This window comes from Prionailurus viverrinus, chromosome C1, assembly GCF_022837055.1.
Source record: "Prionailurus viverrinus isolate Anna chromosome C1, UM_Priviv_1.0, whole genome shotgun sequence".
NCBI classification, from domain to species: domain Eukaryota; kingdom Metazoa; phylum Chordata; class Mammalia; order Carnivora; family Felidae; genus Prionailurus; species Prionailurus viverrinus.
This window is the reverse complement of record NC_062568.1, coordinates 47,526,036-47,545,300: the sequence shown is the minus strand read 5'-3', so window position 1 is coordinate 47,545,300 and position 19,265 is coordinate 47,526,036. Positions and strand designations below refer to the sequence as shown.

The following is a 19,265-nucleotide window of genomic DNA, read 5'->3' as shown; positions in this document are numbered from 1 at the left end:
CCAAGGACATGAAACTTTTCTCTCCAGTGCAAAAGGAGGAAAGGACATTCTGATCATTTCCTCTTAGGTCAGGTTTCATCGTCTACCAGTTTTCTTTCCTCTATTCTCTTTCTCCTCCTTCCTAATCTCTGTTCTGCTGGCAGAATCATCTTTAATAAACCAGAGTACAATGCTATGATAAAAAATTTACACCAACTTCGGATTAATACATGATGAGTAAACTCCTGAGTGTGGCCTCATCCATAATCTGGATTTAAACTTCCTCTAGTGCACATTGTTGGGAGCCTTTTCAGAAGCCATTTGGACCTTTTCCCCCCTCCCTAATAGAAGCCAGATTTGGTTAAGGTATTTTCAGACTTCAGGAAAAGGGAGTCCTACTTCCAGCCCACGCAAAGGGTCTGAATATTTAAAAGACTGACTGCTCCAGGTTGGTCACACATAATAAGACAGTCACACTGACAGGAAGAGATGTTAATCCTTGCTCAGTACTAAAGCATGTTAGATCTCTCACATATACACACCTTTCCCCATCCCATTTGATTTGAACGAAGAAGGACCCAGTCCGCTGAACGATTTTATGATGATGGAAAAGATCAAATTTATGATGAAGTCAAAACTGAGGAAGTCAAAGCAAATTAATGAAATAATTCCAAAGATATTATGGGTACAACACACATGCTGAACTGAATGATATATAGTAGTATCAACATCAAACTTCTGGATATTAAATCAATGAAACAAAATAATTAATGTTATAAAGTTTACCAATAAGTTTATTCAACTTTTAATTGTTTCATCCTAATATCAATTTCAAACTTTTCTTCTACCAATCTTTGAAAATCTTCAGTGGAAAGGGATGATAGATTTGCATTGTTTCTTTTCCTTACAAATCACTTCTAAGTAAGCCAAAAGCCACAAAGGTAGAAGATTAACTTCTCACTACAATTTTATTTCAGTTCAGAAATTCCTCTTGAATTTTTCATGGTAGTTTCTTTTGAACCGCCATTGTAATAGATGCCTTTTGGAGTGGCTGACCTTCCTAAAAATATGTGGTTGAGTTTTTTGTTTGCTTGCTTGTTTTTGTTTTTGTTTACTTTTTGTAAGGAACTTCCTTCTACCTCAATCCGTCAAGTCAGAGGTGAGGGCATCAAGTCTGATTTATATTGTGAAACCCATCTCTATGGTTACAGCTGAGCAAAACCACATCACTCTGAATCCCTTCCCAAGGAATTTATAAATGGGACTAGGAGAACCCAAATACATTCCGACTTTGTTTCCTGGATAGGTTTATTATGCAATACTCTTCAGCAATTTAAATTTACAAGTCTGCACTGTATGTTAGTGATGTGACATAGAAATGAAATCAGACAAACTGGGGTTATGATTTTTGACAGCATCAACTCTCCTTTTCAGTCCACCCCCCATGGGAGAAATAAGAGACTCAAAGGAAACAAAGGAATTTGGTCACCAAATTCAAAAAGTTGAAAAGGATTTTGCTAACCTTCTTTCTATTAACTTTAGCATTGGCCAATTTCTTTTTCCTCAGCAAAAACCTAAGCACTTTTCTTATTTTAGGCAATGAAGTTAAGCTACTGGCTTCCCAAAATTCATCTAAACCTGCAGTTACATGCTTAGTTTTGACCTAACCAGCAGGGGTCAGAGTCAGAACAAAAACCACCTAATGAAGGATTCCATGGGAAGACAAACATTTAAGTGAGCAAAAACCAACTGCTTGCGAATCTGCAGAAATAATGTGTAAATAATAAACATCTCAATGAATATATCAAAAAGTATGCAGCTCCTCTTGAAATGATTCCTAATAATTTTTAAAGTCTGAAAAAGGGGGTCTAAAGAGAAAATACTGATATTCTAATAAAAATAACACAATAAAAAAAGAAAACAAAGTAAGTTATAATCCCGGACCTGACTGTGGTAGGTTATGGAAGCACATAAAAAAGCTTTAACTATCATAGGTAGTTTCCTCAGTTTGACTTAAGAACAAATACAGGTTATTTTGCTTCCTTAAGTATTATTTTTTAGTGGCAAAATTATACTGTGAAAATGACTTACTTGTTACGTCAGTCTTTATTCCTGCTGTCCTCAACAGTGGTTCAACCTTCTCATAATAGACCTGGGTAGCTTCTTTTTTGTGGCTTTGGGGGTTAAGAATTATTTTTAATGACTTTGGTCTATTTGAAAAACCTAAGAGGAAAACATAAAGACAAAGGTATTTTTTCTTTCCCTTTAAAAACGTACATTAAGTCCAATTAGAATGTTATTCACCCATTTAAATAGCATTTTCTGTTTTTATTTGAAATTCTTATAAGAGTTTTCCCAAACATGGCATGATTTTAAAACATTTACATTTCCCTAGCAGTTAAATAGGTATATCCCTCTTAAATCATGAGTTATAACAAAGCATTTATGAAGGAAAATGTGGATGAAAGCAACTTTGTGAATATTATTAGGCAATGTACACTTATCAATCACAGATAATATATCAAATGCCCCGTTAGTATTTATTTCTGAGGGAAAAAAGCAATAGGCTGCAAAGAACAGAAAGGTTCACTTCCTCTCCTAAGATAAATATGCTCATTATTGGAATTGGGCACTCCAGTGACCCCAGGGCTACCCACGCTTGACCTGTGGATGAGCCCAGGGTGGAGCAGAGTACACAGGGCTGGGTCAGGGTGAGCACCCAGTGCAATGCATGCTGGGACCTAAAAAAAAGGGTTAGGTAGAAGTTCAAGCCTGAAAAGGGGCCAGGGGAGAAAGGACTCTTCCCCTGAGAATTGGGAAAGAAAGCCTCTCAGTGGGGATTCGATGAGAGCACTGCCTCACAGTTGGGGTTGAGATTTGATACTACAATTTTCTGGGCTTGCAAGATGCTTATCACTTAGACCCAGTTGGAGCAGGTGCAAAGCAAATTTTCTGTTAGGAAGTGCAGGAGGGACAGAGGAGCCAGAACACTACAGATCACTTCTTCCAAGGTAAGCTGCTGTCATAAGACCACGTTTCAAGGCTAAGAAAGCAGTTACTAGCATCTGCTCTTAATAAAACCATTCCTAAAGCCAAATGGAAAAGTCCATTACACCAAAGTCAGTTTTTTTGCACTTGAAGACAACATTTCATTTCTCATCATATTTGATAGAAGGAAATCTTTCAACAGCACATACTGTTTTGAATTCAGGGAGAGTATTAGATGAGGAAGAGGTAGGACTGTGCTGAACTGCCTACATTCTCTGTAATTGTCCCTGTGCTTAATATTTTGCTAAGAGGCCATTGTCAATCTCATCATCAAGTCTTAAAATCTCAAAACTACGTTCAATTCCTTCCATTTTTGTTATTTGTTTTTCTTTTTTGTTTTTGGTGTGGTTTTTTTTTGTTTTGTTTTGTTTTTTTTCCCGCTTCTGATTCCTACATTCCTACAAACCAGTGCCCAGATCCAGATCCACGAGATGGTAACTATTTGCTTCCACGCCTTCTGGCCTTCCTAGTTGTTGCCCTCTGGCTTCTCTGCGGCTGCTGCAGGGACAACTCACTGTCCTTCCCATTCCCCTGAGTCCCCCACATCATACCTCCATCAGGCCTGTATCTGTCAAAAGCTGTACCTGTCAAAAGCTGCGTGTGGGCAAGCCTGAACCCCTTAACATGTCATTCAGAGCACTTCTCCAACCAACTCCAACCTATCCTCTCCTTTCCCTCTCCCATGTATTCCATAAACATTTATTGAGCATTTGTGCTGACTACCAGAGCAAAGTGATTAAGATGTGGTTTGTGTTTAAAGGAGAAAGATAAATCCAGAAAATAGAAACCCCACAAAACAAAATAGAATCATTAACAGAAAGGCACCAATAACCATGGGAGTGTATGAGAAGAGGGTGGTTAATTCTTATCAGGGATCCAGGAAAGACTTTCCGGAGAAGGGAGCATTGGAATGGGGCTTTTGGCTCCTGTAGATTTTCACTACTTAGAATTCCCTCCTTCCTCATACCTCATCCTCTCCCCTAGCAAAACAGAAGGAGCAAGGCCAGAGAAGAAATTCTAAGCAGAGACCAGCACGAAACTCAGTAAGTGCAGAGGTTTTTCTGTTCCATTTCAGCTGCCTCGTCATGCTCTGACACCACTGAATTTTACCTGCCGAATACCAGGTAGGTCAGGCTTCGTTCAGACAATTTCTTCCCTTCCACTCCACCTTATCACCATTTCTGTGACAATTTTGCCACTTTTTAAAAAAAATTTTTTTTTCAACGTTTATTTATTTTTGGGACAGAGAGAGACAGAGCATGAACGGGGGAGGGGCAGAGAGAGAGGGAGACACAGAATCGGAAACAGGCTCCAGGCTCTGAGCCATCAGCCCAGAGCCCGACGCGGGGCTCAAACTCACGGACCGCGAGATCGTGACCTGGCTGAAGTCGGACGCTCAACCGACTGCGCCACCCAGGCGCCCCTTTTTTTTTTTAATTAAGTAGGCTCCATGCCCAGCATGGGGCTCCAACTCATAACCCTCAGATGAAGACTCGGCATGCTCTACCAACTGAGTCAGCCAGGCATCCCAAATTCTGCCACTTTTTAAAAGCTTACCTCAAACACCATTTTCTCACTAAAGCCTTTCCTAATCACCAACAGAATTCACCTCTGTGGCTTCTCATTCCCACTTTATTCTGTGTGCCTCTATTAACTACTTTTTGTTACATTTACACACACACAACACAATGAAAAACCCCAAATCTCAGAACTCCTATTGCCAAACCTGGGCCAACATGAAATGGAGTAAAGACTATAATATATCATACTAAGGAGGAGAAGGAAAAACTCTGTCTTATAGAATGACAACTACTAAACACGGAAGAAATTACAGAGTTAGAAAAATCACTGTGTTTACCACCCAGCTCTATTAATAATAGATCCAGGCAAGACTCAGCAATGGATAGTAAAACCATCAGTGACAGCCAGTTGGGGAACAAAATATTTACTTACTGTTAAACTCTGTCCCTCTTTATTGTTGTCATTACAAAGAGTTAAGAGGGACATTTACAGTGGGGAAATCTAGCAGACACCTCCTTAGTCAAGTAATCAAAGCTAACCATACCCTTAAGGTACAAAGGATACATAAGCGTTGTAATACCTTGTGATATGTAATTCACAACACCAAGGACACAGCACTCCTGTGGTGCATAATGTGGCTCCAATGATAGAACACTCAGATGAACTCTAGTTGAGGGGCGTTCTCAACATAACTGCCTTAAACTCTCAAAAAATGTCAGTATCGTGAGAAACAAAGAAAGTTGAAGACATGTTCCAGATTAAAGGAGACTAAAGAGAGGAGAAATAAATGCAATTCTGGATCAGGTAAAACAAAAACAAAAACAAAAACCTGCTATAAAGGATAAGACTGCTGTCTTTTAACCAGGAAGGACAAAGCAGTTAAAGCTAGGGCTCACTTGCATTAAAACCTGACAAGGACAAGAAACTTGTTCTACATCTCAGAGGCCAAGACTCAGATTAAATATCCAAATTAAATTTATCTTGCCCGGTATTTTTATCGAAAGACCCTGCTTCATTTCTCAGGCCCAGCATGCAAAGTGTCTAGGCACTAAATGTCAGTCATCAAATGTTATAAAAACCAACTTTTATTCCCCCCCCCCTTTCTATATCATGACTGAGGTAACAGAAGATTTTGGAAATAAGAAACAGTCATTTGGGGCTTATGAGGATAAGGACATTGTAGTTGAAGGTTTATAGCCTTATAAATATACATATACTATATAAATATAGAGTATGCTATATGTCCGATTCAACCTTTGTGAAACAATCCCCTTAGTCAGGAAAGAGGCTAGAACTATTAAGATTTTCTTAAAAGGTTTAAACAAAGGGGTGCCAGGGTGGCTCAGTCAGTTAAACGTCAGACTCTTGGTTTTGGCTCAGTTCATGATCTCATGGTTTGTAAGATCATGCCCTTCATTGGGCTCTGCGCTGACAATGTGGAGTCTGCTTGGGATCCTGTCTCTTTTTCTCTCTCTGCCCCTCTCCCACTCACACTCTCTCAAAATAAATAAGCAAGCTTAAAAAAAAGATTTAAACAAATTAATTTCATTCTTAAGCCCCAGTTTACAATAGCAATAGAAACTAAATAAATTAAGCAGAATGTTCCATTCCTTAGACACCCTGATAAATTGCAGTCTTTTTAAACATAAAACAACAAAGCCAATTTTTCACCAGAGCATGTATTCATTTTTCTCATTTATCTTTTCCTTTTGGGTGCACTTAATATGATGATTATGAAGCTAGAGTCTAAGAATATAAAAATTAGGTAGCAATTTGATACCTATTTAGAGATCAGAAGGGGGGATTTCTATTGAATAAAGCAGGATTTTTAAAAGATTTTCTTAATTAGGTGGAATAAAGAGAGATAATTAAAAAGTCTCCAACCTCTCTGCTCTCAGGCTCCCTCCTCAAGCTTCTCTCTACTTTATTCAGCTCCTTCAACACACCATGCTCCCTCTACCACAGTGCCATTTCACCCACTCTGCCTTGTCTGCCCACCTATGCTTGCTGCTACTTTGCTTAATAAACCTGTACTCTTTGTTTTGATCTCGCCTTAGTCATCACTTCCTTGGGAAGGACTTCCATGAACCCCTTGGTTTTGTGACGTTAGCTAGGTCATTTCCCCCTTATCATTTGTTCTTACAGGTCCCTACACTTTCCAATCTTGATTCTTTTAGCATTATAATTTTATACCTATTATTTGTTCTCAGACCTTAGACTGGAAACTCTGGGGTTTTTCTCCATATCCTATCTCCTTAGTGCGAGGCATATAATAGATGATCACATATTTGATGAATGAATAAAAGGGTAGTATTAACCTTTAGCCATATGGATAGTAATGGCATCCATTCATTTACCCACAAATAACTGCATGCGTACTATTTGCCAGACAGGATTCTGGAAGCTGAGGCTCTATCAGTGAACAAAGTTTCTGCCTTCACGAAGCTTCCATTTTAATGGTAAGGGACGGAAATGATAAGAGAATTTAGAGTATGTCAAGCGGTAATAAGTTCTCAGGATAAAATGAAACCCCAAAATGGGAAAGGAGGAGGACAAGGTAGAAGAAATGACTTTCTGGCCAGGGGAAATCCTATCACTCCCAGCCTTGTAGGCACTGACAAGGACTTTGACTTTTGTTCTGAGTGAGAAGAAAAGCATGGTGATTTGTGACAGCATAGCAACATAACCTTGCATGTTAAACGGATCACCCGAGCTGCTCTGTGGAAAGCAGACACTGTAGGTACAAGGACAGACAAAGTAAGAACAGGTGGGAAATGACTGTGTTTGGATGAAGTGGAGATTCTAAGAAAAGTTAGATTCCAGACATATTTTAAAGGTAGAGTTGACAGGATTTTGTTTACTCTTTAGGTGTGTTATGTGAAAGAGAATAGTCAAAGAGTAGTCAAATGTGTGGGTAAGGGGATAGTGAAAACACAAGAAGGATTAAGAATTAATGAAAACGTGGTATAATCAATTAACTGTAGTCTCGGGATAGGGGTTGAATAATTTTAGGAGTTGGGAGAGTAGATCAAGTGAGGTAGAAAGACAGAAGCCAATAGCCACATGCAGGGTAGCATGTTTGAAAGTGAGACTGAGTTACTGGTAATGACAATAATAAAACCTGATGAACTTCATATTCATCAGAATCATCTGAAGGGCTACTTAAAACACAGATTTCTGGTTCCCAGGTGCAAGAGTTTCAGACTCAAGTCATCTGGGGTCTGAGAATTTAATAAGTCCCCAGGTGACACTGATGATGTTGGGTCCAGAGATCACACTTTGAGAACCACTGCTCTAAAAGTATGATTACAGGAGGTGGATGAAGTGTAGATCAAGATCTTTAAAGGAAAGGAAAGCTAAAAACTGAAAGAAAATCTATAAAAACACATAAAATTAGGGGTGCCTGGGTGGCTCAGTCAGTTAAGCATCCGACTTGAGCTTAGGTCATGATCTCGTGGTTCTTGGGTTTGAGCCCCACATCTGGCTCTTTCCTGACAGCCTGGATCCTGGAGCCTGTTTCAGATTCTCTGTCTCCCTCTCTCTGCCCCTCCTCTGCTCGCGTTCTGTCTCTGTCTCAAAAATAAACATTTAACAAAATTAAAAAAAAAACACATAAAACTATTGCAGTTATAATGTTGGAGAGAATGACAGTAAGACAGAAGCTAATATCTTCAAGGAGTAAGAAAAAAGGAACCAGTAGTCTGCATAGGACGATAACAAGCTAAGCTAGTGACATCTAATGGACTGAGCTTCAATACTGAGGATTTTTTTTTTAACATTTTTTATGTTTTTTAAGAGACAGAGCATGAGCGGGGGAGACACAGAAAAAGAGGGAAACAGAATCCTAAGTAGGCTCCAGGCTCCAAGCTGCCAGCACAGAGCCTGATGTGGGGCTCAAAATACGAACTGCAAGATCATAACCTGAGCTGAAATCGGACACTTAACCAACTGAGCCACCCAGATGCCCCGTCAATACTGAGGATTTTTAAAGAAGGAGAGAAAATGGTCTCAAAATAGCAGTGAGATGCAAGACAGATATGGAGACATTGACAACACCTCCAGGACCAGTGGTCTGAAATGCAAGATGGAGAAAACAGTCACCACTTGAGGGCTGCAAGAGAAGCTATAAATAAACTCCTGGGAGAGCTGGGTCTCTCTACTAAAGTAAGAAGGTAAGGGAAATTTGGGGGAAAGTGGTTGACAATATAGGAGATTTTGCTCATGATGGACTATTCATTCCACAGGGCAGAACAGTGTCTGGAGTGAAGCAGAGGGGGATGATGTCAGGCTGGAGGGTATATAGAGCTTTAGACAAATGGCAACCCAACTGATGAAGGGCCTTGGGCAGTAACACGGCATGAGAGAAATAAGAATTGTTTGCAGCAGTTGGGATTGGAGAGTGGAGTATGAGGAGTGGGGTCTTGCCCCAAGCACACAGAGCTCTAAGAATTTATCCTCCCTCCAGCCAATGCCAAAGCTGGGGGAGGAGAGATGTTGCCTGGAGCCAGAAGAGCTACAAAGTCTCTGTCCCTCTCAGTAGACCAACCAGTGTTTGAATCTAAACCCAAGTCTGTCTGAGGCACTAGGTTATGCTCTTCATACAGTGATCTCAGTGCAAATGTTCTATATTTGAGAATCACATGGTCAGCTGTCTCCTGTACAAACATTTTCATGGTAAAAACTTCAAAATCTGTTTTCAGCTCATTCCTTGACAGCCAGTTCCCCTTCTGGATGACAACCACTAGTATCACTTTGAGAATCCTTCCAGAAATATTCTATGTAAAAAAAAAATAATAATACAGCAAAAAAAAAAAAATATTCTCTGCATATATAAAAATGCATGTGTATGTTCTATAACTTTTTACATAGATGGAGCATCCCTACCCACTATCCTGGATCTTGATTTTTTTCCATTTACCATATTTTGGAGATGACTTCATATCACTACATAAAGGATCATTCTCACTTTATTTAAAGCTGACTAGTACTTTGGATGAACCTCAATTTAATTAACTAGTTCCCTGGAAATGTGTATTTAAGTTGTTTCCAATCTTCCTTTACTGCAAACAATACTACAATGAATATCATTTTGCATCTATTTGCATGTAACTACAGGACAAATTTCTAGAAGAATTACTGGATCAAAGGGCATGCACCCTTGAGAGTTTATCCTATTGCCTAATTACTTGCTGTTGAAACAATTTAGAGTTGTAACCCCCACCCTCCTTGACAGTAAGTGGGTGTTAGAATCAAAGTCAGTGATTTAAAAAAAATTTTTTTAATCTTATTTATTTTTGAGAGGGAGAGTGAGTGGGGGAGGAACAGAGAGAGGGAGACAGAATCTGAAGCAGGCTTCAGGCTCCGAGCTGTCAGCACAGAGCCCGATGCAGAGCTCAAACTCACAAACTGTGACATCATGACCTGAGCTAAAGTCAGACACTTAACCGACTGAGCCACCCAGGCACCCCAAAGTCAATGATTTTAAATCTTAGCTCTCCCACTTACCAACTGTGTGACTTTGGGTTATTTGTCTAATTCTCTGTTTTTCAATTTCCTGATCTGTAATATGAGGACAATAAGAGTACTTCCTACAAAAGGTAATTGTGATGGTTAATAAGCAAATTTAAGTGCTTAGAAAGTACATGGCACATAGTCAGCAATTTATTACTACCGATTTATACTCCACCAGGAACAGTGACTATTTTCTTACACCCTTATAAACCCAAAATATCTTCAAACTTTTTGATCTTCGACAGTATGAGAAGAGAAATATTGTATCTCATGCTAATTTCAATTTACATTTCTCTTTATGAGAGAGGCTGAGAAATAAAAGTATCTAAGATACTTTTATTTTTCTGTTAACTATCAGTTTATAGCATTAGCTAATTCATATTGCCTTTGCCATATTACCATAAGATTAATCTTTTGTTTGTTATGTGAGTTACAGATACTTTTCTGTGTCATTGCCTTTAATTTTTAATCATGCCATTTTTTTCTGTTTGAGAAAGATCTTTATTTTTTCTGACAGTTTTAATTTTATGCACCTATTGTTAAGTTTATCATTTTTATGGTTTCTGAGTTTTGTCATATTTAATAGTTTCCTTTTGTGATCCAAGAAAACACTGTATTTTTCTTCTAATAATTTTATGGTCTTTATTTTATATTTTTACTTAATCCTATCTAAAATTTCTCTTAATAGAGGTATAAAATTGGAATTTGACTTCACTTTTTTTGCCAGATGACTATCCACCAGTCCCAACATCATTCATTCATTGGATAATCTTTCTCTTAAAGATTTCAAATGCCACCTTCAGATAAATTTCTGAATGTGCTTGGATTTCTTCTGATCCATTTAATCTGAAGTCTACTGATCAATTCATATGTCAGTACCATAATGTTTCTAATATTATAGTTTTGAAATGACTTAATAGTTGGGAGGGTTGTCTCTTTTATTACTTTTAAGAATTTTCATGTTTATTTTGGCTTATCTTTGCACATGAATTTTTTATGTTTATTTTTGTGAGAGAAAGAGACAAAGTGTGAGTGGGAGGGCAGAGAAAGAGGGAGACACAGAATCCAAAGCAGGCTATAGGCTCTGAGCTGTCTGGACAGAGCCTGATGCAGGGCTCAAACCCACAAGCGTTGAGATCATGACCGGAGTCAAAGTCAGACACTTAACCCACTGAGCCACCCAGGTGCCCCTACACATGATCTTTAAAATCAGTTTGTCCAGCGTAAAAAAAATTCTACTGGAATTTTATTGGGATTAAATTGTACAAAAACATGGTATGCTTTTCCATATTAAGTCTCCTGTGTCCCTCAGTACCATGTTAAACATTTTTCAGCTAAATACTGAACTATTCTAGATTTTTTTTATCTTTTCTGTTACTGTCAATATGCTCCCAATTTCTTCCCAACTGACTATTTACCACATCTATCAAAACTATTAATTTCTACACCTAACATATTTCTTAATTTTCTCATTGTTCATCACAGACATTTCCTTTATTCTTTTGGATTTTCCAGGCTAAAACTCATTTCATCTGCAAATAATGGTAATCTGACTTTCTCTTTTCCAACTGTTATTCACATTTATTTTCATCTCTAGTCTACTTGCATTGGTCGGCTCCACCAGAAGAATATGACTAATAGTGCTGATAAAAGATACTCTTGTCAGTTCTAGAATTGAACTGAGAATACCTCAAAAGTTTCTTCATGGAACCTCTAAAATGAGATATGTATTTATCATGTTGACAACATGATATCCATCTATTTTTATTAAGAGTTGCTTGGTACTCATAAATAGACCAATCTATAATTTTCCTTTTTTGGATCTGCATCATCAGATGTTGGTATATATTTCATGCAAACTCTGTAAACAAAATCTGGGAGTTTTCCTTCTTTTTCTATGCCCTACAATAGTTTAAATAGTATTGAAGTTTTCTGTTCCTTAAAGGCATGGTAGATATCTCTGTGAAAATATCAGAGTCAGTGTTGTTTGTTTGTCCTTTAGGAGTACAAAAAAAATATTGCCTCAGTGGTAATTGGTCTGTTTAAGTTTTCTATGTCTTCTAGAGTCAGTTTGGCCATTTTTATTTTCCTAGACGATAGGCTTATTCACTTCATCCTACTCCTAGGATTGCCCAGGTTGCCCACTGGGTTTAGACACAGTCTTCTTACTGAGTAGTAGTAGCTACACTATTTCCCCTTGATAATTAGAACTGATCACCTTTGGCAGCATAGCAGTTTCATTATTATTTTTTCCATTTGTTGCTCATATTTTTCCATTTGTTGGTTCAATAATGTAGTCAACTAATTCTCAATGTCCAATTCAATTGAACCATTGTCACATTCCCATATGAAATATTCTTCTCTCCTACTAACACCTCTAAAGCAGCAGAGTTCAGAGTTGTAGGGGCAGGAAATAAAAATCTTACGAGGGGGGTCATTGGAGGTGAAGTTAAGAGATAATACTTTTATCTTCACTTCTTGGTTCGTAGACCCATGTATTTGGTTTATAGAACAGAAACTACTTTAATTTCCCAAAATTTTGTCTCCTGGGTAGAACACAATGTAATACAACAGGAAACATGGTAAGACCAACAAATCCCATAGTTGTCAGCCAATTGCCTCACTTCTTTTAATATAAATGAGTCCCTTGATCAAAAGCAGCACAGAATGTAAATTCATGGAACAAGGTATTTAGTAGGGTCCCAGATGGTAGTGTTGTCAGTAACATGGTGGATAGGAAATTCAAATCCATACCTAAAGTAAACATTCATAGCAATGAGGCCTAACCACTGACTTTCCACAGTGGAGGGATTCCAACGTAATCAACCTGCCACCAAATGGCTGACTGGTTGCTCTAAGATACAGAGCCATCTTTAGACTCAAGGCTGATCTGTTTACAGGTAGAATACTCAGCAATAATGGGAGTCAAACCAGGCTTGGTGAACACAAGTACTGGCTATTATTTCCCCCATCTCTGCATGAAGGCCACTTTGTGTATGTGCTCATTGTGCAAGCCTTAGGGTTGCTCTGAAAAGATGCTTACTTACATCTGTAGAATGGGGTAACGTGCTTGCCTAATTATCTCCTCTTTTGAAATAAATGCTCTTTGGTTAGCATTTACACAAAACACAAATCTCATATTCTGTCCTTATTCTGTGAAAACCAACCATATACGTCTGCCTCCTACATCCTTGTCACCAAACTTCTAATTGTTTCCTCCAAGTTCTTGAAGCTCTTAACCATTGTCCATGCATTAAGATGGATCTATCCCTCTGGCCATCACTCCTTAATAACTAGTATCAATTGTCTGAAGTTCTGCCCACCACAAGAATTTTCTTTCCCTATCTTTTAGTAACACTCGAGTGGGGCTGTATGCTTCAGTGGCTAATTACTATTGTATCATGAAGATACCCATTTCTTTCCTTTAGTTTACTAGTCCTAGAAAACATCTCACGATGCCACATATGTGGGAGCAAGAAAAACAAAGCAATGCAGTAACAGTTGTAGGTCACCAGCATATTCAATTTACTAGACCCTTCTCCTCTAGCCATTTCATCATATTATCTGTATAAAACAGCTTTTTATTTAGAATAGCTAGAGTATTTTATGTTTTATACAACTGAACTCTAATACAGATGTCTAATAGACATCTCAAAGTTAACATATTCAAAACTGAAATTCTGATTTTCCCTACCAAATGGGGTCCGGTCTATCTACCCATAGTCTTCCCTATTTCACTAAATAAGAATTTCCTCTTTCCACATGCTCCAGTCAGAAACTTTACTCTGAAAATTGGTAATTACAAATAACTAGTTATGAATTTATCCTGCCTCTTTAGTAAGTACTGCATTTATGAGTAATCAAATAGTACCAGTAGGAGAAGCAACATCCCTTTTTATAAAATAATAAGACTAATTTAGAAATAATGATTAAGCATAAAAATTTTCATGATCTACCTTTATTTAAACAATTAGTTCAGGCACAGATGATAAGTGATAAAACTATTAAGTAAAATATTTATTGAAAACTATTCTCCCTGGTCCATGAGTATTACCCAACAATTATCTACTGGTTTCAAATAGAAATGTTACAATGGAGAGATCAAGCCATCATCCCTTTGATTCAGGGATCAATCTTAGCCTTGGGGAAATCTTATCCACGTTAATCATGAGATAGTCAGACATTGCATATCACCTGAGATAATGAAATATGAAGTACCCAGTACCACTCATGAAGTATTCTTGCCCAATATGAACCTAATTAAGCCTTTATATTAGAAATACAGTTTTCAAGAGAAGGAATAGAAGAACATGTTAAATGACACTACCAAGAAGTAATCAGACAGTGGTACAACACTACTGCTCAAAGGGTGGTCTTCAGAAGGACAACCCAGAATCACCCAGCAGTTCAGTAGAAAGGCCCATACCAGAGACTCACTGAGTCAGAATTTCTGGGAGTGGGGACCAGTAATCCATATTCCATAAGGAATACATAATTATTCCTTATGTAGGAAATCTACAGTACAACCTAAAGACATCTACATGACAACCTCATCTCTTCCATAAATCAATGTCAGAATTTAAAAAATGAGGAGGGGAATGTTTAGTATTATAGTTTAAATATACAGTGAAACTTGGTTTGCAAACATAATTCATTCCAGAAACATGCTTGTAATCCAAAGCACTTGTATATCAAAGTGAATTTCAGGAACCATTGGCTCAGTTGTGATCATGTGACAGTGTCATGTACTACTCATATTGCAAGACATTGCTCATTTATCAGGTTAAAACATATTAGAAATGTTTGCTTGTTATGCAGAACACTCACAGAACAAGTTACTCACAATCCAAGGTTTTACTGTATCTAATTTGACGAATGATCTTTGATTGAATACTAGTTGGTACAAATCAGCTATAAAAGACATTTTGGAAAACATGGGGAAAATTTCAGTATGGACCAGGTATTCAATGATAATAAGAAACTATTGTTCATTCTTTTGGTAGGGTAATGATATTTGGTTACTTGCAAAATGCTTTTTTTTTTTAGAGATGCATACTAAAGTATTTCAGAGAGAAATGTCATGATGTATGTAGTTTAAAACGTACTAACAGAATAAAATGTTAACACAAATATGGAAAAAATGCTAGGAACTGTAGAATCTAGGTGTTAGCAATATTGGTGCCCAGTTTTTTAGGTGTTTTATATTATTTGACATTTTCCCTAATAGGATAAAAAGATCTTGTTGCCATCATTGGCTTTTTCTCTCTTAATATCCCTCCCCCATACCTCCAATGTCAATAAATCCAGACAGCTCTATCTCAAAAAACAAATCCAAAATTTAATCAACCACTTCCCACCACCTCTCTTGCTCCTGCTCTGATTTAAGTCACTAACTTTTGCCTGGATTATACAATTTCCACTTAACTGGTCTCCTGCCTCCATCCTTTTCCCCACTCACAGAGTCTGCTCTCCACTTAGCAGCCAGAATATTCACTCTCAAAGTTTTAACACATCACTCCTTTGCTTAAAACTCCCCAATGGCCCCCATTTTTCTCAACAAAAGTAAAAAAAAAAACAAACATACAAAGCTTGCCAAGACCCTTCATGCTCTACCCCCCAAACATGTCTGTGACCTCATTTCCCACACTTAACTCCCTCTGTACGTGACTTTCTTGCTCAACCTTTTATGCATACTGTTCCCTCTGGTTGGACCATTTTTCCCTCATATATCCATATGACTCCCTTTCCCATTACTTTCAGCCATCTTCTAGAACTAGACATAGCATTAGTTAGTTTTGAAAGGCAGCCTCAATGGTCTTATCTGGGCTTGGACTCAGAGTGCTGTTCTCTCTGTCACGGCACTTGTGCTTCATCATCTCACAAGAGAAAGGAAAATGCAAAGAAGTAGGTGGCTAAAGAAATGGCACCAGTGAGTGATGATGAAGGCAAGACAAAGAGTGCCAAATGATTTAGCAAAACTCTTTGCCATAGAAATAACTAGAATAATAAAAGCATTTGCAGACCTTGAAAACTATGTTAGGAAGGTATGAAAGAGGAAAAAGTTAAGTTTTAAGGAATTTAATTTATTGAAAAACAAATAGGAGACAGTTTAATTTTTTTCATGACATGATAGACATGTACATTCTAGTCCTCTTGAAACCATAAACGTTTCCACGTAATACAGAAACGTAGTACACTATAAAGACTTACATAAAATCACTAGCTACAAGGAACCCTGGAAAACATTTTAAGAATGCAACACAAATCATCAGGCAGTTACGACCTGGCTCTTCTCTCATAGAATCATGACAAACTGTTTAATATGAAAGCGATATTGAGACACTTAAATCCCCTGAATGCCCTGGGGAAAAAAAAGAACCTCAAAGTAATAATAATCATTTTTTCATAATTTCACAATAGTATAAGCATCTCCCAAATAGATAACACAAGATTAAAATATAGGTATAATTCAACATTAATACGCAACTGACTCAGTTCTCAGTCTTCTTGGAACCTCTCAATTCACACTCCAGAGTATAGACCTTTTTAGCACGCCAGTTTGCAATGAACCAGCAATGTAAAACAGAATGGCCAACTGTTCCTCTGTTAGTAACAAATGTGCTAATATGTACTAGTTTAAACTTGATCTATCAGTGAGTCAATGAACCATGAAGGGTGGGGGTTAATCAGGGTGTTCTCCAAACAAAGGCTCATGAGAGCAGCAGGGACGCCACTCCCAGACTCACATCTGTGCTGTTTTGAGTGCAGCACGATGGAAATGACATGGTGTTCATCAAAGTTAAGAGCCCAGAACCTTGTTATAGTATTGGGTATACTCACAACCATTTTATACAAAGAAGCAACCAAACTGTTGCATAAATAAAACCCAAATACAGGAAATAAAGACCTAGATTAACCACGATTCTCAGGAACTATTAATATTAAACTATGCCAGTTAATATGTAACAATGATGGTAAAAAGCCTTTCACACACAAGATGTCACAACTTCCCAGCAGAACTCAGAATTAAAGGTATTTTATATTAGGAGATTTATATTAAAATGCATTAATTCCTTATTAACAAATAAGGAATTTTTATTAACAAATTTTATTGATGCACATGATTACATATACAGATGAAAATATTCTCAATGTTATAGTCTACTTAAACCCAGTAACTTGTAAATGCACACGCAGCCCACCAAGGTGAACATTTCTAACAGCTGAGACAAGCTCAACAGCAATTAGTAGAAAGAATCACCTACTACAGGAAATAGTCACCTCAATACTTCAGTATTTTAATCATGAAGTAGTCAAAAGTATACATAGAGGGAGAGTGAACAGAAAAGAGAGCAAAGAAAGAGGGAAAGAAATTTCAGCCAATTATGTTACTCATTTATTTTTATCAGATTATTATTATCCTCATAAAATAAATTATTATTCATTTTGGAAGATGCTACAGAGTAGACATATTCACAACATCACTTTCCCCAATTAAAAATGCAGAGGTCCATTTCAAGATGGAGGTGTACGAACACCCCAAACTAACTGCCTCCATAGACATACCAAATCTACACCTATTTATAGACCTGAAGAAGAACAACTAAGGGCTATCTGAACAGCTTCTGTGCAATAAGAGAACAGCAGGAGAGATGATGACACAATAACAAAGAGAACTCCTACCCTAGACAGTGTGACAGGATAGTACTGAGAGCAGATTCCTCTGCCCTGGGGCACAGAAAAAAAAGGCATGGCTTATAAGAGCAACTAGTATATAAAAGACGAAGCCCTAGAACCCTGCCAAATGGCAAGAGACCTACAGAACTGCTCTGGGTTGGAGGGGTTTGTGAGCATCATGGCTTACACTCCTCCTCCACCTTGATAATGCAGCCAGGAACAGGGCTCTGACCACCATAGCTGGTGGGTTGCCTCAGTGAACACGGGCCCCCTAGCCCACACCAGCCCCAGATGACCAGGGGCACAGACAAGAAAGCCACTGTTTAAAAGAACAACTAGCCGCAGAATCCTGCCAAATGGTGGGGAAGTTGCTGGAACTTTCTGGCCAGAGAAACGGGTTAGCACCATGGTTTATGTCCCCCCTTGACCTTGGCAATATGGATGGGAACAGGGTCTGAGCACTCTACATGGCCTACCACCTCAGTGAGTCCTGGGCCCTGAGTCCACGCCAGCCCCAGCCATCCCCAGCCATCCCACTACAGTGACACATGTGCAAAGCACACAGAACACTTCAGGCCCACATCACTTTGGTTTCAGACAGCTAGTTAGGGCACCCTCGGCACTGAATGCTCCAGGACCTCCTTGCTGACACCTACTTCAACACTAGCTAACCAGTCAGTCTGCCCCCTGCTCAGAACACACTAGGAAGCTCCAGCCTGTACCCACCTCAGTTCTACCTGCCTTGCCAGGGCACCTCCTGGAAGAATACCCCAAGTTATCCTGGCTTGCACCCACTTCAGCTTCAGCTTCTTACCAGGGCACCCTCACTGTGAGGAGCCCCAGGACCACCCCAGTCCTAAATCTACTTTCCTACTACTGTCATGCCAGGGTGTCCCCCTGTCCCGTGCCCCATACCTTGGCTCCAACCACTGCACCAGGGTACCCTCTGCATAGAGGTTCTCAGAACACCCCAGATTCAGCTTCAGCTATCTGGGCTTCTGCACATAGATCTCTGGGCCTCCAGCTTGTACCCCTTATGCTTCAGCTGTCCTTCCAGGGCACTGTGTGGAGAGGCCAGGGACCGCATTGGCCCATGCCCACTTCGGCTTCAGCTGTCCTGCTAGGGTGCCCTCTGTGTAGAGCCCTAGGACCCTCCCCCTCCACCACAGTGTTCATGCACTTCAGCTTCAGCTGTCCTGCCAGAGCACCTACTGCACGAGAGCCCCAGGACATCCCCAACAACCCCCAGCTTCCAAGCACTTCAGCTTCAGCTTTCCTGCCAGACAGCTAAATACAGAGAGCCTCAGGAACACCTTGGCCTACCCGCTTCAGTTCTGGCCATCCCACCAGGGCAGCCCCAACACAGAGTGCCCATAACCCTTAACCCACATGAGCTCCAGCTCTAGCCAGCCAACAAAAGTCACCAGGCACACACAGTCTACACAGGGGATGGCTATATATAAGACCATTTCTTCAAGTTTAGAAGGAGATGTTCTAATTCAGAAAAGAGAAACAGAAATCAAGCAGAA

The 19,265-nt window shown here is 38.9% G+C and overlaps 1 protein-coding gene across 1 annotated transcript in view; it reads right to left on the bottom strand.

Annotated features, from left to right (window-relative positions):
- The window catches only part of CERKL (ceramide kinase like), a 106,030-nt gene that overhangs the window by 28,408 nt on the left and 58,357 nt on the right, over positions 1–19,265 (bottom strand). Inside the window, exon 3 of the mRNA XM_047869541.1 lies at positions 2,071–2,202. Coding sequence (XP_047725497.1) covers positions 2,071–2,202 — 132 coding nt within the window. The remainder of the gene's footprint in view (positions 1–2,070; positions 2,203–19,265) is intronic.